Genomic DNA, 26596 nt, shown 5'->3' with positions numbered 1-26596 from the left:
CCAAACACCCTTAATGTGAGCTATTACCTGAACTACTCAATTGGCCAACAACTAAAATAATGTGTCTGTGCAGAACTGACCAATCCTAAACTCATTTGAAATGGTAGTCAGCATTGCCTCTAATCAGCCACACATACATTTGGGAGTTCTAGTAGGCGTTTCCTTTTTTCTTCCTAGCAGAAGACTGAGGGTTTTTTGTTGTTGTTGCTAACTCCGCCTACTGTATTTGGAATTGTTCCTAATTCCACCTACCTTGACTAAGGCCGCAGTTCCTGCTGAAGAAAATCAACCCCAAAACCTTCCACACGCATGCCTTGCTGGAGGTATGGTGTTCTTTTTTTTACAATGATCAATGTTGTGTTAGCATAAAAAATTTTACCTCTTTGGAATTATTGCTCAAACGTTCAATCACGGTTTTAAAATGTTGAAAAAAAAAACAATTGAAATTGCCCAAATTCATTTTGGAGTTTTTGAGCACACTGCTATTACCTTTAAAATGCATCATTTTTGTTGCATTTAATTGTCGTCGTTAAGAGTTAGCTTACATTTTTCTAGCTATGAAACATTTCATGTGGTTGGAGGAAGCACCACTGAGAGAAGCTAACTGTTGTGTGCTCATGTAAATATTAATCTGAGGTTGGACTGACAAGCTAACTGACTGGAGGCCAATTCACCAAATGCCGAAAACAGAAAGGAGCAAAGAGGAATCCATACCGATATTATACGTATTCACAAACATCACTTTCGGTTTGTGTCATGCCGTGCATTGCATTTCATATAAAAGTCAAAGGTCCATTTTTGGTATTTTTAGGACTCAGTCAGTGGTTCTGAAAAAATGCATTCTGTCAATGAGTATGTCGGTGCTGCTATATCAAAATGAGTTGTTTAGAATGTTTTTTTTTTGTTTTTTTTAATAAAATCGATTCCTTGACGATTTCTATCACAAAATGTTTTATGCAGTTTTTCAGAAAAGTGGCAATAAAATTGCGTCCAAACTGACCCTACAAAACTGCCACATTTATCTTGCCCCCCCATGGTGCCGCAGCCCCGCAAAATCTTTAATTCTAGAATCGCCCCAGTCATTATGTTTTACTCATTTTAAGACTTGCCATTCACACAAATGTCTCGTTGTCGTGATTATTTTGTTCATCTTGTGGACTTCACATCGTGCGCACGTGTCCTCTGCAGGCGCGAATCGACGCTCGATCGACCCCTCGGATCAGAAAACAGTCCATCGCCGCATGGTGACGTCACGCCGTTGATCGGTAACACTGGCTCGGCGGTTGGTGGGCGGGCGGCAGATTTCCGCGCGGACGCCACCAGAGGTTGAAGTGCATATATCATTATTCATTATTAAAACCCGTGCACGCACGCGCAGAGTCACGCTCTGTTTGAAACGTACAACAAGGCACAATTGCAGCTTGCGTCCGAGTGGATACTTGTTTTATTTATTTATTTTTTTCATTAATTAATTAAATTTTTTTGGGTTGCCGTTTTGGAAATGTAGCCGCTGTCGCGGCTGTGGAGGATGAGAAGGAGGATGGATGCCTAAGTGGACGGAGCGTGCCAGGTGTGGCCTGCTTCCAACAGCAACATCTGGCCGGTGAGTCTCACCGACAGGCAGACTGTTCGGCGTGTGCGTGTGCGAAGGAGCGCGGGTCGGCCCGGGGAGGGGAGGAAAGGCAGCGAAGGAAAGCAAGCGAGCAGGCTGGCGAGCGGGCAGCGAGGGAGGGAGGCTCCGTTTCACTGCAGCTGCCTTCCTCGCGTCGGCTCCGGCGAGTCGGTGGCGACCTCGTCCTTGCTTCGCCGGAGGACGGTTCACGATGCAAAATGCCCTCTGTGCAGTGTGCGTGCACTGCTGCACATGCAGTCGTTGCAAATGTGTAGATGTCACGCTTTTCATCTTGTCTTATTGACAAAAACAGCTCGGGGGAGGGGGGGAGAAATATAAGCGACCGCAGCTAAATTAAACAATAGAACGATAAGCGGACTTACCTGCTTTATGTCTCAGAATTATATAAATCGCTCACAAAAAGAAAAAGAAACATTTCAGTTTATATGCATGAAGATTTGTTGGCAGTGCATTTGTTTGCATAAACGGATCATTTTGCTTTTTCGCATGTGATCACATGTGCCATTGACAATATAAACCTGCACGGATGCAAAGGATTATGAATTTGGACATTACATGAGGTTCAGTAGTCAGTCACCACATTTTTTCCCCCCTCAAACCGGTCCAAATGAATCCCTGCAGGATTATGACAGTCGCTAAATCACAAAAACGCTCTCTACCCAGTGTAAATTCAAAGACGTTCTTTTGGTCTCACAGGCGCCACCTCAGCAGCAACCCAACTCTGGACTCGGCAGCCTCAAGGTAGCCGAGATGGACGAAGTGGACTCGCAAGGAGAAGGGCCGATGGCGGTCAGAGATGGACCGAGCGGTCGCAGCAAATCGTCCGAACCCGGAGGCAACTCCAACATCAACGCCGCCGCCGCCGCCGCCACGACCACGACCAACCTGCTGGCTTCGGTCAAAGAACAGGTGAGATGGCAACAACCTCGCCGTGTTTGTGTGCACGTCCACACTACCTGCTTGCATCATCGTCTTCATCTCACCTGAAGAGCCACTTCATATTTACGGTGCAAATCCTAAACACATTTTCAGGTTCTGATGATTTGAAATCCATATTTTGATACAACCTTCCATGCAGAGTTTGAACACGCGGACTGCATGTGCTGTGTTTTGCAAAATCTTCTCACTGTAATGTGAAGAAGCAAACTTATCGGCTCATTTGCTGAATTTGTTGGCATTTATTGTGCTTCAGCGTGATACTCAGCCTGCTGTGTTAAAAGTAGCACGGATGCTCAGCTACTCCACAGAATGCCGGCAGATGTTCGAAATTTAGGTGTGATGTTGACCCAAATCTGTTTCTGTTTGGGATGACATTTTTGGGTTGTCTAATGTATCATACACAATATTTGTCATTAGTACCTCGAGGATCCCAAGCATGGCGGCTATTTCTCATCACGTTTTTCATCACTTCTTTGGAGGTACAGCCAAACGTCCCGCTAAGAGAGTTAAATCAATGCCATAATGTCGCCATCATTCTCCCCGAAGTCAATATTGCACTCCGCTCAGATAAACTCGAATAAAAGAAAATACACAGAGGCGTTATCAGATGGCCCGACATCAGCAAGCAGATGTAGGCCAGATCTGGAGAGATCAATGCGCGGTCACAATGTAAAAATAAGAATCGTGATGCTTCAACAACACAACGTGCACACTCGGCAAAACTTCTTGACGGCGTTCAATAGAGCGACTGCAGGGTCACATCAGCGCGCCAGATCTTTGACCTTGCTTGAACTGAGCCGGACGATCGGGACGGACGTCGCACTGAAAATGACAGCTTCCTGCTGACTCAAGGTCACTCAAGACCTCGTCAGACTGTTGAGTTTGTCAAGGTGTATTGTCACCGCAAGTTACTTGGCGACGGAGGTCGCATGTGCAAGTCACAAATCTCAAGTCTTAACTTTCAAGTTTCAAGTGAGTGTCAACTTAATGTGGCAAAAATCAATGGTGCCTTTTCTGTTGCCGGTCCTTCCCAATGGAATGACCTTCCATTGAATGTTAGGCAAGCCCCGCCCCCTCACTCTCCACTTTTAAAACCTTTTTGAAGACGCGTTTTTATTCTTTAGCTTTCGACTCAACATGAGAGAGTTCTCCTGTTCTTCTGGTATCTATTGTAAATGTGTTTTAATTTTTGTTCTAATTACCCTCTAATTTAATGACACCAAAAGGAAAGCGCTTTGTAACAGCTCCAGCTGTTGTGAAATGCGCTATAAAAATAAAGTTGAAGTATTGTACGAAAATCAAGATGCGCCGTTAATACGCTGAGCGCGCTCATGTGTGAAAACAAATAACATTGCTGATATTATCAACATTTTACACGTTTTCGGTCCTGTTAGCTGTATCGTGTAGTGAATAAAACACTTCTTAAATTGCCTGATATTTTTTTTTTGTTCAAAGTTGTGTACACGCCACTTTAACGCGGTTAACGCTAGACTTTTGTGAAAAGTCTACTTGATCACCCAAGCACTTAATTGCGGTGTTTTGTGATTTCATGCCAAACTTAGGTTAGCTTAGCAATTAGCATGGCTTCTCTGTCTTACATTGTCATCGTTTCATGACAACCGAAAAATGTCACTTATTTTCCGCCATGGAGGCGATGATTGCTGACGTTGAAGCAACTCTTGAACGTGTTTACCTGCGCTAGTAGAAACTCGTTGCTAGCTAGCGTAAGTAGCACCGAGCTTGTCTCAAACTTCAACTATGGGTGAAAGAAGGCATGAATCATCCTGGTCAGCGAAGCTTTTTGGCACCGTCTGGCCGGTTGATTTTCAGTTTTGCTATTCGGTGTGTTTTGATGAGGTGCAAAATGCCAATTTTTGTCTCACAAATTGCGATCCAAAATTGTTTATTTGAGCCTTGAAAAAGCAAACAAACAGCATGATAGTCACAGGCATTTAGATAAACGCCATACAAAATGTATACACTTGTTTATTATCTGTTGGTGAAATATAGTTGCCTGGCTAACGGAGAATTCAAATTGAACAGTAAACATTCTCCACCTCATGAAAACGTTGTGTCATGTGACTCCAGTCGCCAACCTCTGCCTAGCGCATCCACTCACTGCCTTTTCCCAGCTCTCCAAATGCCTTTTGGCCATGTTCAGAGAGGCGTGCCTGTTGCGTTCCATCAAAGGTGGGCGTTTTTGAAAATCAAAAGTGTTTGAGAGCATGAATGGGTCATGTTTGTGGGTAGACACAGCGGAGGGATAGCAAAGCGAAAAACAGGATGTGTTGCATTTTTCTCCATCAAAGTCAACGTGGGCGACGCAGCTGCTTTTCCTCTTGTGATTTCTCGCATTACAGGAAATTTATGATGAACACGAGCATGCAAACAATACAAATAGTGACTCGTATGTGTCCAGGCTTGAAGAATTAAAAAGTAAGCGTGGCTCAAGACCTCGAGAGTGAATTCCTTTCTTACCTGAAGAAGAACAGAATATTTAGAACAAAGCAAAATTCACTGTGTGGCAAAAGTACTCTTGTAATTATGTAAAAGATACACGAAAAAAAACAAGTAAAAGTAGAAGTTCTGATTTGACTCTTGTACTTAAATACAAGAGTAACAATGAATTTTACCATTAATTGTATTCTATACTACCTTTGTTAACTGCTAACAAAAGAAAATGCTGTTCAAACATTAGCTAGCATTGGTTCGATTTTTATGCTAGCAAAACAATGTCTTCCCAAAACTTAGCTAACATCTTGACCTGACCAACAACAACAAACAAATGAAAAAAATATGAATATTCAACTTAAGTACTGTAACAAAGTTTATGTACTTTAGTTGTTTGTACATTTATTTTGCTTGATTTCAAAACAATACAAGAAGGGAATATAGCTGAGAGCGTATGTACAGGATTGCGCTCCTTTCAGAAAATCAGATCAAATATGACATTTTTTGACGACCAGAGCGAGTGAAAAGACTAATTCAAATAAAATGTAGACCAAACATAAATGCAAAAGTGATATTTCATTACAAAGACAGTGAAGGGGACAAAAAAGTTAAACGCGAAAACTTGGGAGAAGCGTCACTGTAGTTTCAGTGAAAGGCTGAGTCGGAAGAAATTGATCTAAAACATATATCCTAGTCATTCCAAAGTTCAGCGCCTCCAAATGTTATATTGATTGCAAGATGTCCGACAAAACACTAAATGAAAAGTGTGACCATGCCGAGTTGGATCCAAATGAAAGTCAGATGAAAAGGCCAAGAAACTTTGATCTTCCTGACGTCCTTTTGCTTCAACAAGCGTGACAATTATTATTATTTGAATGGACGGGGGAGGCATAGCTCAGAGATCATTTCCCGACCCAGAGTTTGAGCGTTTGATCCCCAGCCCTCGTGACCGTGTCGACGTTTCCTTGAACAAGGTACAGAAACCCCCAGTTGCATCATTCGGTGGTGAAGGAGAGAAAAAAAAAGTCAGTGTGAAGGATAGAATTGCCCAAAATATTCTGAGTGAGTGGGAACTAAGAGGATTAGTTCAACCCTCAGTTGACTAAATAATTATTTAATGTGTCCCACCACTTTCTTCCTTATCGTTTCCTTTGTATATTCGACAAAAACATTAGCGCTTATGCTGACCATTAACAAATTGAATGATTGGATTAGAGTTATGCTTGTCCGTTGGTGTCCACCCCCCCCCCCCCATCTGAGCAACTATTGGATCATGAAATACTCTATTGATCAGACATATCAGTTGATTTTGATTAGCAACTAAATTAATTTTCAATGAAATTGTGTTTTTCAAAAAGTCACTCGCCACCAGCTACCACTTAAAAAAGTGCAAGCAACTTTTGGAACCGAGTTCTGCAACGGCCGCGCGACAATCCGACATGAGCAAGGTTGCCTTCGTCACATGAGCAGCTGACCCAAATACGACGGCGCTTTTATCCTGAGATGAGAACTGGATTTAAGTGTCTTTTTGTACTTTGCAGTGCATGAACATCAGGTGGTTACATAATTATGACGTGAACCTCCAGAATTATTTTGGTGTCATCAGTTATTCAAACTCTGATTCATTTGATTGAATTCATTTTAAGTGCTCGATTTGCGTCATTCTTGTGGTCGCTTTAGTCCAAATAGGAACCAAGGGTAGAATGCTTGAATTTTACTCAACGAAATATGGCAGATGGGACTGCTTGGTGCTTGTCTCCTTCGCAATGTCAAGTTGCCATTGAGCATGGCACAGAACCCCCACGCCACCAAATTGGGGCGCATTGACACTTGCCTCTCCTTGCTCGCATGTCTTCATTGGTGTAAAGCTGTGCTTCTCAAATAGTGGGGTGGGCTCCAATGCGGGGGGGGGGGCACATGTGACCCTGGGGGACATGCTTTTTTTCCAACGCCATACTAATAAAGTGTAATTGCACATCCAGTCCAGTAGTTGGCAGTGTCGCTCTCCTAACTCTACGGTGTACAATTTATTGTAGTGGGGGTTGGGGGGGGCGCAAATTATTTTCTTCTTGTTTTGGGGGGGCATAATAGAATAGTTGAGAAACATTAGTGTAAAGGTTGTTTGACAAGTGAATTGAAATATTTGAACCTACTGTGTGTGTGCGCATTGGAAATGAACTATATGGAAATATTTAGGAAATAAAGAAGAAAGGAAATAATAGGCATCAAGTGGCTGTGAAGATGGACGCTTCCAATGCAGGGGTCGCTGTCACAGTTGTGGATGTGTGCCCACAGGAGCTGCAGTTTGAGCGACTGACACGGGAGTTGGAGGAAGAGCGTCAGATTGTGGCCAGCCAGCTGGAGAGGTGCATGCTGGGAGCTGAGTCGCCAGTGGCAGACAGCAGCAGGTACGCATTTCTTTTTTCCTCCAAAGTGACTCAGGTCCAGTGGAACCTCTAAAAGTGTTTTTCACTTTCTGTCTTCCTGCTCAAGCTCGTCTGAGAAGTCATTTGCCTGGAGATCTGCAGGTATGAATTCTCTCTTTCTGTGTTCCACATTTATCGCAGCATTTTTTATAAAAGCTATGCTGTAACCAACTGAGCTCCGCAGTTTTAGATACTTCTGTCACATAACGATTCTTCCGTTGAGAAACAATCAAAGCTGCAAAGCTCAAAACCTCCTGCTGCACATCCATTTCTCAGTCAAGCAGCACAACTGTAAAATATTTCAAACGAGCTTTTCCATTCGTCAGATTTGCACAATTCAGACGATGACATGGACTTTTTCCCGAGAAATGACACCGAAATGTTCCCGTCTTTTTGACCTGCAACGATTGCACGCTTTCGCAGGAGGCGACTCGCAAGGCCTGGCAACGGCGTGTCAAGGTCGTCGCGTGGAGGCAGAGGAGGGACTGTACCCGCCCGAAGCGGACCGCGCATCCCTGCATGACAGTGAGGGTCCGTCGCTTGCGCACACGCGGTCACGCTAGCCGTGAAATCCGAACCCTGAAATGGGAACTGCAACCGAGTCCCTTCGGTGTGACGTGTCATCAGAGAGCAAATTTGGCTGCATTGTCGGCGGACAAGCGACGTGGGATAGCCGCTTCGACGCCACTTTGATTGCATGCTCAAAAATACGATTGAGGCCATACGAGCAATTTACAAAAAGTTGTATGAATTCTAAAATTCTTAGCAAAGGTGCTTCATTGCGACCTTTAACCCACTTTAAGCGAAGGTTGCCCCTTGCCAACTTTTGTGAACACAAACATGATACGATATGACATTTCATCCAAAATCATTTATGGCTACATTATTTAAAGCAACAGGCCACCCAAAAAGTTTTGCGCTTGCAATTTATGCCAACAAAACTTGCAGATGCGCAAAAAGTGGTGTCAAGTTTATCAAACAGTGCTGTCTTTTTGTATTTTCGGAAAAAAAAAAAAAAAAAGGACCTTTTGATCTCGCCTTGACTCGATGTCATTTTCCACAAAGATTAAGGAAAGGATGTCTAAAGATCAGGAGATTTGACTTTTCGAGAAGGCACCCAAGTGGAATGAAAGCAAGTAGCTTTGCTCCTTGGGTAAAATGGATGAAGCTCGCCACGAGAGATTCCTGTCAAATTAGCAGATGCGCAAAAGTTAGCTAATTGGATTGTGGAATGGTGCAAGAGATTGCTTTGAATGTAAACAAACAACTGAGCAAATCTTTAGTGAGGAGGATTGCGCTATTTGGTGAGGAAAGATGGACTTTAAAAGAGTTGAGCTCGCTGGAGGACTTTGAGACGTTGCTATGGCGCTGCAGAACGCAGGCCACAGACAAGGAAAACGAGCCCGATCGATAAGATCGGGATGTGAACATCTGGAATCTGGCAAGAGAATGCCGACATTTTTTTTTTTTTGGAGGAATCGGGCCAAACAGCAGCAGCGGTGTTTGAACACCTCCGGTTGTACATTTTGGGAGAGCCTTTGAACGGCCCTCTAAAAAGGCATTAAACAGATCTTTCCATTCTTTCATCGCATTTCAGCATCATGGGACCGTCACAAGTTGATAAGTCATCATACGACATCTGAGTGAGGCTTTGATAGTGCATTTGCTCTCATTTTTTTCTCCTTCCTCCGTCTGAAAATCAAAACATCCCCCGCAAGCTTATTCTTCCTTTTGCTTGAGTCGAAAGTAGGCCAGCCACGAAGCGTCGTGCACGGTGCCACATTGTTACCGTAGAAGCATCGTGGCTTAATGCAGATGTCCATGTGGCGTCGTTTCCATTCACAGCTCCTTTTTACAAGTTGAAAGCCAAGTGAGATCAAATGCTCACGACTCAAAACACACTTGACTGCTGACTGATGCTGTCTGAGCGACGTTTCCTGGTCTCCTCGCAGGCTCGGGGGGCCACTCGGCTCACATGACGTCCTATTCCGACAGCGGCTATCAGGACAGCAGCGTCAGTTACTACAGCAACCAGAACGTTGTGCGTTCCGAGCCCCGTGCTTCCCTCTCGAGAAGCCCGCGAGCGGAGGGTCAAGCGTCCGTGCAGGTTGGTTCGGTCTGACAGCTATCGAGGCTTTGTTCGATTTTAGTTGCCCTCCATTTTCTGTGTGGCCTTTTTTGGCCTTTCAAACCGGCATAGTGGTGCTTTGAGACAAGAGGTTAATTTGTTTCATGACCAAGCTCGTATCTCAAATCACATTTCCCTATTGAAATGAATGGAGATGTAATTAATCCGTTCCAGCTCCACCAAAAATATTTTCTCAAGAAAAAAAAACAAACATATAAAACCATCCAGTAATACAAGTTGCTCTCCACATAACGTGACACACAAAATACGACTGTACATTCACCCTTGCTTGTTCTGTTCTTCTTCTGTGGTGCTTATTGGCAAACGAGCTGAACGGTTCGAACATTTCCACCACAAGATGATATTGTCTTTCCACTGCAGGAAATTCAATATAAATTGATGGTGGCCAAATGTTTGCTAGCATCTCAAGACAAATAATCAGCCATGCTAGGGACAGCTTGTATCTCAAATAACTCCTAAGTCAAGGCACTCGTATCTCAAGGCACCACGACAGTAATTCGTTTCTTTTACTGCGAAAAGTTATGAACTGGCTTCGGTTTTTATGATTGGTATAAACCGTCCAATAATGACGACATTTAACCCTCTCAAATTCCAGTTTGTTTGCAGAAAAAGCTCAGTTAGGAAAGCAATCAATGCCATGTTTTTTTTCTGATGATGGAAACCATACCAACTTTCAGCAGCCAACAGAGAGCTTCCACATATTAAATTAAAATGTAATTCTTCTTCATGACAGTCTCCACTTCTTAAAATCAAATTTAAATAATTAGTTTTCTCGGTTTTAATGTAGTAACGTAGCCACTAAATGCCCCGTTTGGAAACTTAGCATAATACATGACAGTGTTCCTTTTCCAAAAAAACATTAAAAACAAACATGTTGTCTCTGGAACGAAAACCATTTTATACAAATTGTATGATTCAATCCAAATGAGGTTTCAAAATGGCTACGGCAGAGAATTTGACGCAGTCACCACACCAGGGGTGGGCAACTCCGGTCCTGGAGGCCCGCTGTCCTGCCTCATTTAGATGTCTCCCTCCTCCAACACACATGATTCAAAAGGTCACATCACAAGCCTCATCATTTGAATCTGGTGTGTTGGAGCGGCGAGACATCTAAAACAAACACGGCAGTGGCCCTCGAGGGCAGGAGTTGCCCAACCTTGCACGATATTACGAAGAACAAAAATCGCTGAAGTCAGTAATGACAAAAATAAACATAAATCTTGGAAACTTTCATTAACCTAGGTGAAAAGGTTAAAAAAAACAATCATTAAAAAGGGAAGCGAGATGGACACAAATGATCAGCATGGAGCCAAAGTGTAAATATAGTTTGAAAATGCGAATCCCGTTTTTTGTCTTTCTCCTCACAGCCGTCTGGCCGAATGCTGCGTCGGATGGCATCGCTCCCTTCGAGGAGCCAGTCTCCCGGCTGCGCCACCGCCGGCACGGTCTCACCGTCTCGCATATCATTGCGGACATCCCAGGGCAGCACCTATGACTCACCCATCCTCTCCGAGCCCAAACCGCTGGCGACCGTCTTCCCCGGAACTAGCATGCCACCCTCCTGCCCGTCACCTTCCTCCCCAGGCGATGGCACGCCGGGCCTTGGCGGCAGAGGAGCAGGCGGCGGTGGCGCCCGTCTGGGATCCACTCTCTCCCTCATCGAGGGGAGGGCTTTGCTGGGCTCGCCCCTGCGCTCTGGCATGACGGCGGTACCGCAGCATTACGGCTCCACGCTGCCCAGACAGAGCCAGTCCCTGGCCTACGGCGCTGACCCGTATGGCCTGTTCCAGAGGAGCGCCCTGCCCCGCCCCGACAGCCTCATAGGTGAGTCACATTCTGGAAAAAATGTTATCCCACCAGTGTTGTTTTTGGCAGGCATTTTAGATTTGCCATTTGGACGAAAATGCCCATTAGTTTTTATTCGATTTAGCCATTCCTATTCGTGATAGTTTTAGTCTAGTTTTACTCGATGAAAAATCAAAAAGGTTTTAGTCGGTTTTAGTCGACGCAAACACAAAAAGTTTTTGTAAATTTATTAGACCAAAACTCAAAAAGGTTCTAGTCCATTTTAGTTCAAAATAGGGAAACAAGGTTTCCACCCAATTGCAAAGACTTGCTGATGGACTATTAAGGATTATGCGTTAGAAACAGATAAAAGTAGTAACAGTGGAATCAATGCTCATTACTCCAAAATAAGCCGAGGACCAAAACGTTTTATTTGGCAACTCTTGTGGCTTTATTTCACTTAAAGCAACATAAAATAAAAACGTTTTACCAACATATACTTGTAGTAGACTTGTTCGATATTACAGTAGCACAAGTCCAAACTCTATCAAACATACGTCCAGTTTGCGGTTATCAGAGCGAAGTAGCCTTGCGAGTGTCACTGTCGCCGTGGTCCGTCAAAGAAAAGCGTGTCAGTGTGTGAGTTCGTGTTTCGTGGTGACAGTGCGTGTGCGCGGCACATGCGCCCTGCGTGCAGTCCTGGTAGTGGGCGTGCCCAAACGAAGGATAGCATTTTTTTAAAGACAGATTACATGTGCATTTGGAAGGGATGTCAAAATTTTTGAACGTCTGACGACCACACGCGAACTATTTCGTCACGTCGACGTCTCGTCATAAAAAAGAGGGGCGTTAACGAAATATTTTCGTCATCGTCATTGTTGACGAGAACAACACTGTATCCCAGGAAATGTAAATTTAAAGACCCAACGCTGTTGCAGTCATTATAGAGCTATTAACGCTTTCATTATTAATAATTAATTAACTATTAATGAATTCGGCTGTTATTGTCCCCATTGTTCTCTTTTGGCGCCAGTTGCTCTCTCCCTCTTACCCCAAATTGCCGAGACAGACGTTCGGCACCCATAAATGATTTCACAGTGCCAGGAGGCTTTTTAATGCAAATACAATCTGTTTCTGATGATAACAAAAGTTGCTCTGCTTCAGCATACACCTTCTGTTGTTTGAGATTGTAGCGCTGCCGATGCTGCCACAACATCCATTTACTCTTTGGTCACGTGACTAAGCCTCTCCCACTGACCCACATAGCGAGGTCTCTATCACAAAGCCATCTAGTGATTATCATCTGGCCGCAGCCAGACCCTTTCGACGGCCATCGGCATCTGCTTTATGCTTGCTTTTCAACGGAGGCGCTCTTTCTTTTTTCTTGTTGACAGTGTGGCTGTCGGGGACGAGCACACATGCACCCCTGCACCCTTTGTGCGCGTTTGTTGTACTTGAGCATGCGAAAAGAGTAGAACGATGCAAGTGAGTGTGTGCATGTTTGAGAGGCAGTGAACTACGATGAAATGCCTCCTATTCTCCTATTAAGTGGCCTAACACGTCACGGAAATTCTTATTCCCAGTTGTCTATGACATCCAGAATAATCCCAGATTACAGACGGAAGATGAGCAACGGACGGACGGATGCACATACTGTACTTAAAATGTTATTGCTACGCGCTGGTACAAAAGATTAGGTAACAGGATGGTGTGCTGCCAAAAACAATATTTTTCACATTATTCTCTGGAGCACATGTTGAAAAAAAATCTTCACTCACTATCCAAACATTTTGGAACACTGTGGCTACTTGCTTTAGTTTTTTTGGAGCGAGACTGAAGTCATTGATGTGTGACATCAAAAGTAAACTTTATTTTTAGAGCACTTGAGAAAAAACACAGCCAAATGAAGTTCTGTACACAAATGAAAAAAAACAAACAACAAAACTCACAAACAAACAAATGTACTTAAAACAATCTAATCAAATAAAAATGGCATTTTTTAGGGAAGACGAACACAGTGGGTGTGCCAAAAAGTGATACCATTACAGAACTTTGAACTCCATTTTTCAAGGAGACCAACTGTGTAGCTCCTTGTTTTAGGCGCCATAAAACCCAGAAAGAGTGCCAGAAAGTGCAAAAGCTACACTTGTACTCCTCTTTTTGTACTTTTGACAACTGAAATGAAAGACATGTAACCCTATTGAAGTCGGATGCCAAAAAGTGCTCCACCACCTTTGCTACTCCTCACAACTATTGACTGAGGAATTTCAAACAAATTGACTGCAGTGAACCAAAGTCGGTACAGCCGTTGAGGCAAATCATCGAGAAACATTTTGTGCCATTTGTTGATTGAATAATTAACGTAAGTGAGCACACGATCTGGGCAACAAAAATGCAACGTTTGAAAAACACGAGCGCTCAAACAAAAGGTGCTATCTTCTAACTTGTGTATCCGATCCTGATGTAAACTTCTAGAAATTCAACCTGAGAAGTTGATCTCTTGTCTCATTCACATATTTTGATGTCAACTTTAAATGTTTTAAATCGACATAAAAAAAAAATCAGGAATTGCCCTCTCTGTTCGAATACTTTTGGGGGGGAGCGTCCGTCCATATGATGATGCAAATGATGCTGCAGACATTGAAAGTGAACCGCTAACTAATCTGAAAAAAAAACAAACAAAAAAACCTTTGCCAGACTGCAAGATAGAAATGAATAAGTTCAACAACAGTTGGGCTCATTTGGTGTCGAGAAGGCTTCCGGAATTTCTAACATTCCCCTCCTGAGGACTTTTTGTGCGCTGTGCCGCTTGTGTGCAAAGTTAACAAGTTTGTCCTTGCGCGTGCATTCGCAGGCCTTCACAGCTCCTATGCCGCCCAGTCAGGCCAGATCGACCCGGAACTGAGGGCAGCGTTGTCTCCGGATTGTCACATGACGCCAGTTTTCGATGACCACGCCTTCCACAGCCCCTTGTATCACAGCCCCTCCCAAGAACTGCAGGGCTCTCTCTACGGCACAGGCGCAGGTACTGCCACGCTACCAATCTCCAAAGTTAAAAGGTTGCTCGGTGTCTCATTTGTTACGATTAAAAAAAAAAAAAAAAGAATAATGAAATAAAAAAAAAAAAAAAAAAAGAATCCTTGCCTTCCAATGTCCAATTGTGACATCATCACGTCCTTGATGAGAGGAGCTGAAATGATGAAAAACCAAATTAGAAAAAATGTCATTTTAGATTTACACTCGCTTTTAGATTGAGATAGAGTGTTATCAAACGTGTCAAGTATCTTAAATGCTGCGATATTACATTACATGTAGCTTTAGCTTTAACAGTTAACTCTTGCAGAAATGCTGAAGAGGGTCTTGGAAAAAAAAAACATGCTGACGCAAACCAGATTGAATATTTCTGCTTAATTCTTCTGTGAAGACTTTTAACTGGTTTATATTATCATTTTAAAATATTTTTCCCAAGAAAAGAGTGATGGGGGTAATTCCGATTTGCACACACACACACACACACATATGCACCCCCCCCACACACGCACACACACACACACACAATTCCTTGTCCCAAAAGTCAGACCTGAATTATTCTTGTCCATATATTCTGAAAGCGGAATCTTGCTAGTCTTTTGCCACAAGCTTTTTTAAAGAAACTGTCAGGTGACTTGATGTGTGTTGGTGTGACTTTGTTTTTACAAATTCACACAAGATACATTTGTGAGTAATTTCGAGCTCAGCTTTCTTCTAAGTCCGTTTGATTTTTTTTTTTTTTTTTTCAGGTGTCGGGACCCTCCGCCGGACCACAAGCCATTGCAGCACTCTGCCATACCAAAGAAGCAGCTACGGGCTCAACAACGCGACTGTGTACGTCGACTCCTTCAGGGTCCCCGGCGAGCCGGTCTACTCGCATCAGCACTCGGAGCTGCTGGAGCGGATGGTCACCCGCACGCCATCCATTGAGAGCATCCACAAAGACCCCAGGTGCACATGACCAAAAAAAACAAAAGCAAGTGGTCACACTTTAGAGGGTTGCGTGCCACACAAGCACAAGACAGAATTCTGGCTTCTGGGAATTTTGAGCTGATTGGGTTCTTTTAACCCAGGGCTTCTCAAATAGTGAGGCGGGGACACCTGGGGGGGCGCGGTGCGATGCTGAGGGGGGCGCGTGTGACCCTGTGGAACATGCCTTTTTTTTTTATACCGTACTGCAATTAAGTGTAATTACACCTCCACTCCAGTAGTTGGCAGTGGCGCTCTCCTTGTTCATTGTGCACAGCGAGTATTAACTCTACAGTGAAAATGCTGTTATTTATAGTTCTGGTGAAAGACTGAGAGGTGGTGGTGGGGAGGGGCGAATTGTTTTCTTCTTTGTGTGTGTGTGTGGGGGGGGGGGGAACATGAAATACTGTTTTAACACAAGATTTGGTTCTCAGCAGACGGGTTCAAAAATTTGATTTGGCAGGCTGAAGATTTGAGTGGTGGCTGGCTGTCTTAGCTCATTTCGGACATTTGGACTGGGCGTCAAATTGCATTCGGGGGGGGGGGCTGGCCCACTGAAAGCTTTCTTCTTCTGGCTTTCAACAGAGGCGGCCATTTTTTAATCTGCTCCCTCCCCGCCTAATCTCCCCAATTTGCCAACTTCTCAAACCGAGCCTTTCGCTGCATTCCCTTCAAAATCTAAAAATCACGGGAGCGATCGACTGACCAAATTTTCTCGCCGAAAGATTTGTGGCTGTCTACACGATGGACTCCTGGGAGAAGTGGAGGACCGTCTGCAACATGGCGATTCTTTCCGTCGCGGATGTTGAAGATGCCTCTCCAGTGCACTTTTGCTTCTCCGAGGTCGTCTCCACGGCAACGTGTTTACATCATCGGTCATCAGTCTGCACAGATGAAATGATCACCACGGCCTTATGCATACATGACCCTCACATTACAAACATTTGTAACTTTTTCCAAATCTCACGCAATAAACTTTGATGAGTTCCGAGCAAGCTCACGGAAACAAATTAAACTCATCGGTCATGGTAGCGCGGTATTAATGAAAAGACTTCATTTAGCAGGTGTGGAACCAAGATAAAGAGGACCGCAATTAATCCTTTTTCTCTTTTCGCCTGCGCAAGGGAGTTTGCGTGGCGAGATCCCGAGCTGCCAGAGGTCATCCACATGCTGCAGCACCATTTCCCGTCCGTGCAGGCCAATGCCGCCGCTTATCTGCAGCACTTGTGTTTTGGAGACAACAGGGTCAAAGTGGAGGTGAGGCAGCGGGCACGTTTTACTTTTGAATTTTACACGCGATTGGATCGCTTTGAGCTGCGTTGTTTTTAGCCTGTTTGCATGTTCTTGCACTTTTCTCTTTTTCTCTAAGCAAACCTGAAAGGAATAATAAAAAAATACTAATGGTTCAAATCTGCAGATGGAGTGGCGCATGCATCATGACATGCTAATCTGTCTTCCCAAAAGAACATTCCCTGCTTCAGCTTTTTTTACTTTTGTGAGATGCTGGCAGCGTAGCGGAGCCAAAGCACCATCTGCTCCAACTAAAATTTAGAAAACCTCGATGCCAAATGTTTTCCGAGCTCTGATAGTCTTCCCTTTCATCCCATTCCTGTGCAATAAATAACTGCAGCGCAGTTGCCTTGCGTGATGCGACACTCCATTCGGTTTGGTTCGTTGAATGATGATGTCTGATGAGTCCTTGGTTGTCATCTGGGAACCCGACGCTTTGCATCACGTCAGAGATGTTTTCAGACTTGATTGAATGCAGTTGTTCTGTTTTGAGCCTTTTTTTTTCCATTTGATCCCTCACAATTTCACATCTGCTGTGCTCAGCAATCTGAGTTAACAATCATGGAGGGAGTTATTTTAAGTTAATTTAGTTTGAATCTCAATTTATGTTTTGGATCAAATCCGGATTTTTTTTCTGTCAAAATGCAAGCTGCGCAAGAGCCACGCACAATGACAGCTAAGCTAACGTTATATTTCACCATAGAACGGCCTATGCTAACGTCACAGTTTAGCTAACCGTTAGCTAGTCAAACAACAACTAAGCTTCGTTCCTTTGTGGAGATAATAAAGTGATAGAAATGTCAGAGAGAAGTTTTGGCATCAAATTGTGATTGTGTTGGTACAGCTAACCAAAACAAGGACAGACACTGAGCACGATGTTATGAATCGACTCAGTGCCGAAGCATTGACGGGCATCGGATGCGCGTTATCCACAGCGACAGTGATCCTTGGTCTTTCCACAGGTGTGTCATCTCGGAGGGATCCAGCACCTGGTGGATCTGCTGGACAACAAGGCTTGTGAAGTGCAGAAGAGTGCCTGCGGGGCTTTGAGGAACCTCGTGTATGGGAAAGCCACAGACAACAACAAGGTGGCGCTGAGGAACTGCGGCGGCGTGCCGGCACTCTTGCGGCTCCTCAGGAAGACAACGGACAATGAAGTTCGGGAGCTGGTGACTGGTATGTCAGGACCATCGATGGCTTTATCGTGACAACGTTTGGAAAATGTTTGACTGCTCTAGATTTTACAACAAAATTTGTAACAAAATGCTTTACGTATGGTGTAATATAAATTAGCGTGAAATTAGAACACTAATTAAAACACCAGCTACCAGAAGAACAGCAGAACAGCGACGGTCTCATGTGGAATCGAAAGCTAAAGAATAAAAATGTGACTTCAAACGAGTTTTAATTCGCGCAACCCAAACCAAAACATCAAAACGTGTAAATAATTCTGCAAACAAAAAAGTAAATCGTACATTTTAACAAATTAACTTAAAATGAGCTTGGAATTTTACGTTGTTGCTCAACCTGATATTTCTCATCATAAATCCCTTCTCAGGGATGATGCAGACTGAGTGAACAGTGGTCCAATGTCCAGACTGGCAGTGCCGCAATCAGAATCAGAATCAAAATCAAAATCAGAAATCCCTTTATTGTCATTGTACTCAAGTGTGCAACGAGATTAGAGAGCTCCCCTCTCCAGTGCAATACAACAATAATAAAATATATAAATTAGATAAATAAGAGAATAGTTCCATCAGCTGTTTTGTGGGTGGCGAGAGTGCCTGCTGTGTTTTGACGGCGTGCATTTAAGGATAGATGCAAGATCATGTGCTGCTGTAACAGGATGCTAGTGACAGCTCTGCAGCCACGTCGCACGTACGCTTGGTTTGATACCAAGAGACACCAGATGGTTGTGACTCTCCAAGTGATTCTCAACACTTATTTAAAAACACCGGAAAACTCATCGGCATGTTTTTAGCTCATGTAGAAAGTCAGCCGTAGCTTCTGGTCACAACTTGATCATACCAAAGTTTGACTCGGGATGCAGATTAGAAAAGCGCCCTTCTGCATGTGGTTTCTATGTTCTCACTTGGCCTTCCTTCGAGTTGGAAAATATCACGGAAGATGTACGTAGCAAGCCAGGAGAAAAGAGTGTGTGAAAGGCAGAGAATTTCACATTTTGGGCTCATTTCACACTTTAAAAAATATGATAACGTGCAAAGCTACGGAAAGAAGACCTGTTTTACACAATGTACGTGGCTAACATTGTTAGCTAATTTAATATTTTTCGTTACAACAAATTGTAATCCCTCCACATGTAGTCACGTCTAAGCACAGGTGCACTTTCAATGGCTTTAATGAATACACGGTAACACGATAAACATGTAATAAGCACTTTTAATATTCCCTTTATTAGTCCCACAATGGGGAAATTCGAGATTCGAACCCAGGCCTCCTGGGGAGACTGGGTCCTGAACGCGGCGCCTTAGACCACTCGGCCATCCTGGCAGCCTGTGAATAGCGGCACGGACATACAGAAAACTGACTTTCGCCTGGTGGTGGTCAGCCAAAATAACAGCCCAGCAGCTCACCTGCGCAAACAACAATCAACTCAACTCTCTCATTTGCTGACTCCCATGTCACTTAGCAGTGCAGAAAAAGTGTCAGACATTCAAAATAACTGAGACTGAGCATAAATAGCGACCCCAAGTGGACAAAAAAAAACCGCACCTCCTTTTCATATTTTGTGTTGGTATTAAGCTTTCAAAACATATAAATAATAAAATAAATATAGCAGCTGCAAATACTGATGGACTACTGGACGGCAGATGAAAATTGCCAGAAGCTAACTTTGTGTTGCGACTTGGTGCTGCGTGATTCAAATTGACTTGACGTGTGCAGGGGTCCTGTGGAACCTGTCGTCCTGCGACGCAGTGAAGATGACCATCATTCGCGACGCCCTGACCACACTGACCAACACGGTGGTCATCCCTCACTCAGGCTGGAGTAGCCTGTCACACCGTGAACAACACAAGATCAAGTTTCAATCCTCCCTGCTTTTGCGAAACACCACCGGCTGTCTGAGGTGAGACACGCCACATAAGTCCGGTGATTCTCAACCACTGTTTTGTTTTTTTTAATCTCATTTTAAAATCTCCACATTGAGCAAACAAAACAAAATTTGATTTTTAATGTTGCCATCGGAGGACATCCTCCTCTTCTGTGACGATATCCGGGCAGTTTGGACGCCCCCTTGTGGCGGGGGTTGCTCATTGCAGCTCACAGCGTGATGAAAAATAGTCACGTTCAGAAGATTAAAAAATAAAATAATTCAGTGAAAGTCATTGCGGGGAAAAAAATGCCAATTTCATGTGATTGTGCCTTTTTCGTTTCCTGTACGCTTTTCTGACCTGTGAAAAAAATGTCGGAACACGGTTTCATAATGTGCTATACGAATAAAGCTATTGGTGAAATTGTTAAAGCTTGACACAATAAAAACGAAATGGTGTAAAGCGGCGGCACGGCAATGACTGGTTAGCACGATGGCCTCGCATTACAGAGCTGCTGGGTTCGATTCCCGGCTCCGGCCTTCCTGTGTGGAATTTGCATGTTCTCCCCGTGCCTGCGTGGCTTTTCTCCGGGTACTCCGATTTCCTCCCACATACCAAAAACATGCATGGCAGGTTGACTGGACACTCTAAATTGCCCTTAAGTATGAGTGTGAGCGTGGATGGTTGCACCCATGATCCTCTTGAGGAGAAGCGGCTCAGAAAATGGATGGATGTTCTTAAGAGGGAAAAATCCCAAAAAAAGGGATGACGTAAATGGAGCTGCTGTTACAGGTTGTCGACTCTCAGCGTTTCTGATTCTTTTGTGTGTGTGTGTGTGTGTGTGTGTCAGGAACTTGAGCTCGGCAGGGGAGGAGGCGAGGGGTCAGCTGCGCTGCTGTGAGGGTCTGGTAGACTCACTGCTTCACATCCTGAAAGCCTGCGTCAATACCTCCGACTATGACAGCAAGGTTTTGCAAACACTCACGCACACGACTCCGAAAGCTCAAAATATATGAACGCGTAAAGAAAGACTTGAACTAATGCTGCTTCACCATGACGCAACGCATAATTTCGGGTGGCAAACATCAGAGAGGGGTTTTAAAACACACTTAGCGTTCCCAACTTGGGTTTAATCACTCTGACAATCCAACCAAACTTTTCAAAGGGTGTCTAGTGAGCTTCTCTGTTCAACAACTTTCGACATCCACCCCATTTATCCTCCCCACCAACGGATTCCACTGACCTGACAGGCACTTCTTACTCACAACCGTGAAATGATCTTTTCATTGAATCTTTTTCAGATTGTGGAAAACAGCGTGTGCACACTGAGGAACCTCTCCTACCGTCTGGAGGTGGAGATGCCGTCCTCTCGTCTCCTCGGCAACCAGGAGCTGGACACCCTCTTGGGCTTCTCTACCACGGCCAAGGAGTTAGACTACATCTGCTGGGGGAAGAGGAGGCGTGGTAGGAAGAGGACCGACTGGCCAGATGAAAAAGTAACAAAATAACTGCTCTTGAAAAAAAGAAAAAGTCAGGAATCATTTCCTAACATTCTTTTTTTTTTTTTTTTTTGGAACTGATTGGATGACTTGGAGGGACACCAATAAGTAAATGTTGTGGTTGTTGTTGTGCGTGTGTTCTGAGCAGTGGGACGGCATCGGGCCCATTCCGGGCTTTTCTCAGACTCTGAGGGGTGCCGAGCTGCTGTGGCATCCAACCGTGGTCAAACCGTACCTCAACTTGCTGGCCGAGAGCTCAAATGCTGCCACGCTGGAAGGGGCAGCCGGCTCGCTGCAAAATCTGTCTGCAGGAAACTGGAAGGTCTCCTGTTGCTATGGCAACGCAATCGTGGCTTTTTCTTTTTTGAACACATACTGTACTCTGTGCGCAACTGGAGCAAGAAACCCGTTTTGTGATTCATGTCCTTGGTCTCGTTGCGTATGTCCAGTTCTCAGCCTACATCCGAGCAGCGGTGCGCAAGGAGAAAGGTTTGCCCATCCTGGTGGAGCTGCTGAGGATGGACAACGACCGCGTGGTCTGCTCGGTCGCCACCGCCCTCCGCAACATGGCGCTCGACGGACGCAACAAGGAGCTGATAGGTATCATTTTATTGCTTTTTATCATCCGAAACGTCTTTCCCTGTATCGTTTAAACGCCTGCCACTTCAACTGCAAGAGAAGACGAGGCTTAATTTAACTCATTGACTGCCATTGACGGCTAAAGACGTCAAACATCCATTTTTTTTTTTTTTTTTACTCGGCTTGTAGTGGCGCGCGACAAAGGATTTTTGAACATCACTTTTGATGAACCAACTCGCGAAATGGGCAAACGAGAAAAATTGCCTCTGAACGCATCGAAAGCGTCACTGCCGAATTTTTGTGTTTGAAGAGACGTGAGACAGCAGCGTGCGTTCAATTTTTAGGAATGTGGCCAGAGGGTCCGAGATCGCAGCCAGAGGGCAAGGGACTGACCGTCAAAAAAGGGTCAAGTGCCCAGCTGTGTTTGATACATTATCGCACACCTTTGTGTGTTTGTTATGCAAGAAGAGCGACAACGTAATCGCGTACGTAACGAGTGACTCTTTCAGGCAAGTACGCCATGCGGGATCTGATCAACCGGTTGCCTGGCGGGAATCCATCGGTGCTGTCGGATGACACGGTGGCGTCCGTCTGCTGCACCCTGCACGAGGTCACCAGCCGCAACATGGAGAATGCCAAAGCTCTGGCCGACAGCGGCGGCATCGAGAAGCTGGTGGACATCAGCAAAGGACGCGGCAAAGGGTGCGATGTGGCAGGAGAGCGAGAGAATGACGTGGAACAAAACAAAGATGATGTTTGATGTGTGTGTGTTATCCTGTTGCAGGTACTCGATGAAGGTGATGAAGGCAGCTGCTCAAGTGTTGAACACACTTTGGCAGTACCGAGAGCTGAGGAGTCTCTACAAACAGGTCAGAGGCTTGAGTGGAAAGCAAATTCGGGTAAGGGTTAACGCAGTGGTGGGTGGTCCAGGCCTTCAAGGCCTTCTCTGCTGGCCGAACATAATCAAGAAAACATGATCATATTTTTCACATTGATGTCATATTATATCCTAGTGTTGAAACTTTAGGTGAGAGTTTTTATCCAATCAGAATTTAGCAAGCTCCTGTTGCCAGGCAGATTTCATGATACAAGTAGCATGCACTATTTGCCCGAGGCCTTCGGATACAATCGTGTGGGAGTCTGTTCTGTGGCCTACGTGTGAAGTACACGGCCCGCCACTGGAATAACATGACCGAATTTGCTTGACAGTCATTTCGTCGGGACATGACTTGCTTGGTTGCGATAAGTGCCAAAAATCTAACTTTCCACTCTTTGAAATGTGGCCCGCCCGTGTACGCAGGACGGATGGAACTACACTCACTTTGTCACACCGGTCTCCACTTTGGAGCGAGACCGCTACCGCTCGCAGCCGACGCTCCCCACCAGCCCCATTCGCATGTCGCCCGTCATCCAATCAGGTGCGAGAACCGTCTCGGTTTGGCTTCCAGGAGCGCAACCGTGTTTGCATGTGTTCTATTCGTCCTCAGGCGGGAGCGCGACATCCTCGCCAGCGATGCTGGGCATCAGGAGGCACAGCTCAAACTACCCGAGAGCGCAGTCATCTATGCAACTCGACACCTACTACGGCGATAACGGTTTACACAAACACCAGTACACAGGTTGGTGTCAATTTGGGAGTCCTCATTTTTTGAATAAGAAATAATTTCACCCTGGAATTTAAAAAAATCGTTTGGAGGTTTAACCAACATCCTGGAGCAGATTGTGTTCGACCTCGAGGGGATCTTTCACTGTGATGGGGTGCTAAAAAAGAAAAAAAACAACCCCGTTGTTTACTCGCGTTCTGAAAATGTTTTTTGGAAATGATTTTACTTTTATTTTCTTTACTGTATCACATTTTTTTTAAATTGTGTTTCTTTTTGCAAAGCACTGAGTGTGTTTCACGGGAGCTCGTATCAAGTTTGTATTTGTGATTATTCAGGGTCTGAGAAGAAAAACGCATATTTCATTGGCACATACAGCTCACAGTCTGGAGATGAGCTAAGAAGGGCGCAGGTAAGGAAAGAGTCAACAATTCGTATTAAAGACTTTTACAGAGGGCGTTTAAACTCCATTTTGTCTTTACAAAACTTACTAAAACTATAATTGTGGAGAATTTTTTTTTTTCGTACGGCCGTTTCCCAGAAGAATAGAAAGTCGAACAGTCATCGGGGAGTTGTCCTCTTCATGTTTGTCGTACGGAAGCGACATAATCAAGCAGCAGCCAATAAAAAAGAGCCACCAAATGACGTCACTCTTTGGAGAAGCGTTTGTGTTTGATCCTTGTTTTGAATGGTTCACCTGCTTTTGACATTTAAACTCAGCCAAAACGCAATGCTAAGTAAAAAGTAAAAAGTGCTTTTCTTTTTTTTTGCTTCTTACATGAAAAAAATGTAAAAAAATCAAATAAAAATACACTGTACACCCGTTTAACAGGAATTCAACCCACAAATAAACTTTAGATGTTGGCAACTTGACGAGCAAGGTATCCTAGCTTTATTATAAATTAGGGCGCATGCATGCCTGCATCAAACTTTAGAAGCAGTATGAACGACACGTTTGTAATTCAAAGTCTGTGGACTGTTGAAATTCTGCCCTGTTTGATCCAAATGTTTTGAAATAATATTTCGGGTGAATTTTTACTGCAAAATACTTACCATGGTCTATTTTTTTTAAAATCTTGAACACGCGTAAAACACGTTCTTTAAAAATTAAAACTAATACTAAAACTATAATTAAGTGTTTTTGAAAAAAACGAAAACTAACAAAAAACTAACAAACCTAATTAAAACTAACTAAATTCAAAAAGAAATTAAAACTAAGTATAATTTCCATACTATAATAAGCCTTCCCCTTTGCTTGCCCTTTTCTTGAACATTTGAGACGTGTAAAATAACTCCTGTTATTTATCAGGTCAATGGAAAATCGAACTGATGAGCGCTTGCCCCCCCCCCCCCCTCCCCCACAGCACCCGGAGCCATTCTACGATGAACCCGACAGGAATAACTACAACAGACTGTACCTGTCATCCCCGCAAGATTTCGGAGTGGAGCAGTTCGAGGACGACGCGGTCCACCTGACCCCGTCCTCTCCTGACGGCTACAGCGGCCAGCCCCTCCAATTCAAAAGCAACACCAACTATGTGGACTTCTACTCCACCACACGGAGGCCTTCCAACATGGCCAACAAGTTCAGCGGCTCCCCCGACTCCTGGGTGTAAAAAAAAAAAAACAACGTTTGCCCGTGAAGGGCGCACGAGACTGCTGGCCTGCAAAATGTTAAACCACGTGTTCCTTAGACTAGTCCTCAAATGTGAACCAAAACGGCAGCAGTTTGCTGGGGAGCGTTCAAAGTGAAGGCGTCAGTCAGCGGCCAACGTCCAATAAGCTCGTTTCTCTGACGTCGTTATTCGAGTCCAAAGAGCTGAGTGGAAGGAGCTCTTAGAAAGTCTCGCCTGACTTTGTGTTTGTCCAACGCAATCTTTTTCTCTGCGGTGCAAATGTGCAGTCTGTTGGCTTCATAACGTGAATCTTGGAATTTGAGAGAGCGTGCAGCCGCAGCGCGCGACACGGACCACGACAAATTTAATTGAAAAGTCATCCCAAAACTTCGACGGGAATAAACTCAGCGGTGAGGAGAGAAAGAGAAAACTCATCGCTTTCATGTCTGTTGACCAAAAGTGCAGTAGTTATATCTTCAAGTACGTGGAAAAAAATATATCTATTTGTACAAATACAACGTTGGAACCGTCATGTTGAATTGTTGTAAAACTTTATATGTGACCATGTGAGAAAGACTTTTATATTATTTATGAATTATTTATTATTTACCTGTGACCTGACCAAGCTAAAAAAAAAAAAGCTGTCTGTTCTGTCCAAAACCGCTGATGAGGATTATGTGCAATGTTACAAATGGAAATAGAATATATGAGTAGTGAAAAAAGATGTGGAAAAAAAAGATCTAATAAAAAGTTGGAAATGATGCAGCTTGTTGTTTTATACCGAGTGAGAAGCTACGATGCTCCAGCAAAACTCACATTTTCATAATCAGTCCACTCCTCATCATTTGGTCGTCATGGTGATGGCAGCTCAAGTCCTCCAGTTAGTTTTGGAACACATTTTGATGTATCTTAAATTAATGAGGAGGATTTTACTGATCGCAAATGACATGTAGTCTTCAATAATCATCTCAACTTAAAAAACTTTACACGAATGGACAACATCTTTCAAAGCAAAGTTCCAGAATCGGGTTCGAGGTCCAAGAGAAATTTCTTTTCTGAGAATCTTTGAAAGAGGAGCTTGAGGACACAAAGCAGAGAAACTGAACGTTTGATTCTCAAGATATGTCAAAGAGCCCGTTGCACTGGGAAAAAATATTTGTGTTTTGTATTTTGCTTCAAACCATTCAGTGGATCTCATTGAGAAACGTATGATATGAAAAGTGAAATATATAACCAGCATTCATTTTGTCCAAATTAAAATTGCATTTTTGTCATTCATTTATCTTTCAATAAGTGTACGATCCGTTTAAAAAACTTGCTCAATTTGCCAGCAGCGCATTTTTATTGGTCTTTTTTTTTTTTTCGTTTTTTTTTATTGGTACGACAGCACCTTCTAACGCTTTTCAACAGGATTGCTTGTAGCATTTCTACTATGGAAGAGTGAACGTGCCAAAATTAAATCAATGAATACACCATGAAATGTGGAACTAAAATTGTCATTAATCCCTTGTTTCATTCACATTAAATATGGAATTAAATAAATCATCATATTATCCCCCTCCCCACATATAATCAT

At 43.9% G+C, this 26596-nt stretch overlaps 1 protein-coding gene across 3 annotated transcripts; it reads left to right on the top strand.

Annotated features, from left to right (window-relative positions):
• The first annotated feature begins 1296 nt into the window (after positions 1-1296).
• Positions 1297-25781, top strand: LOC148339398 (plakophilin-4-like). 3 transcript variants are annotated; one of them, XM_088290708.1, is made up of 22 exons: positions 1297-1603; positions 2330-2542; positions 7319-7431; positions 7517-7551; positions 7873-7980; positions 9402-9556; positions 10966-11422; positions 14238-14408; positions 15163-15364; positions 16507-16639; positions 17635-17848; positions 19577-19760; positions 20576-20693; positions 21027-21221; positions 21370-21546; positions 21674-21824; positions 22313-22505; positions 22588-22672; positions 23104-23221; positions 23291-23422; positions 23743-23816; positions 24769-25781. In XM_088290708.1, the coding sequence occupies exons 2-22, from the start codon at positions 2384-2386 to the stop codon at positions 25018-25020; spliced, it is 3426 nt and encodes a 1141-aa protein (XP_088146834.1). In that variant the 5' UTR covers positions 1297-1603; positions 2330-2383; the 3' UTR covers positions 25021-25781. The 3 variants fall into 3 exon arrangements, with proteins under 3 accessions (XP_088146834.1, XP_088146836.1, XP_088146835.1); XM_088290710.1 differs by having other exon boundaries at positions 1298-1603; positions 7873-7974; XM_088290709.1 differs by having other exon boundaries at positions 1298-1603; positions 21373-21546.
• The last annotated feature ends 815 nt before the right edge of the window (positions 25782-26596 follow it).

The sequence above is a fragment of the Idiotropiscis lumnitzeri genome, chromosome 3, assembly GCF_059441095.1.
Source record: "Idiotropiscis lumnitzeri isolate Australia: NSW breed Sydney's pygmy pipehorse chromosome 3, RoL_Ilum_1.0, whole genome shotgun sequence".
NCBI lineage: Eukaryota > Metazoa > Chordata > Actinopteri > Syngnathiformes > Syngnathidae > Idiotropiscis > Idiotropiscis lumnitzeri.
The sequence above is the reverse complement of the archived record's forward strand: the minus strand, read 5'-3'. Positions and strand labels throughout refer to the sequence as shown.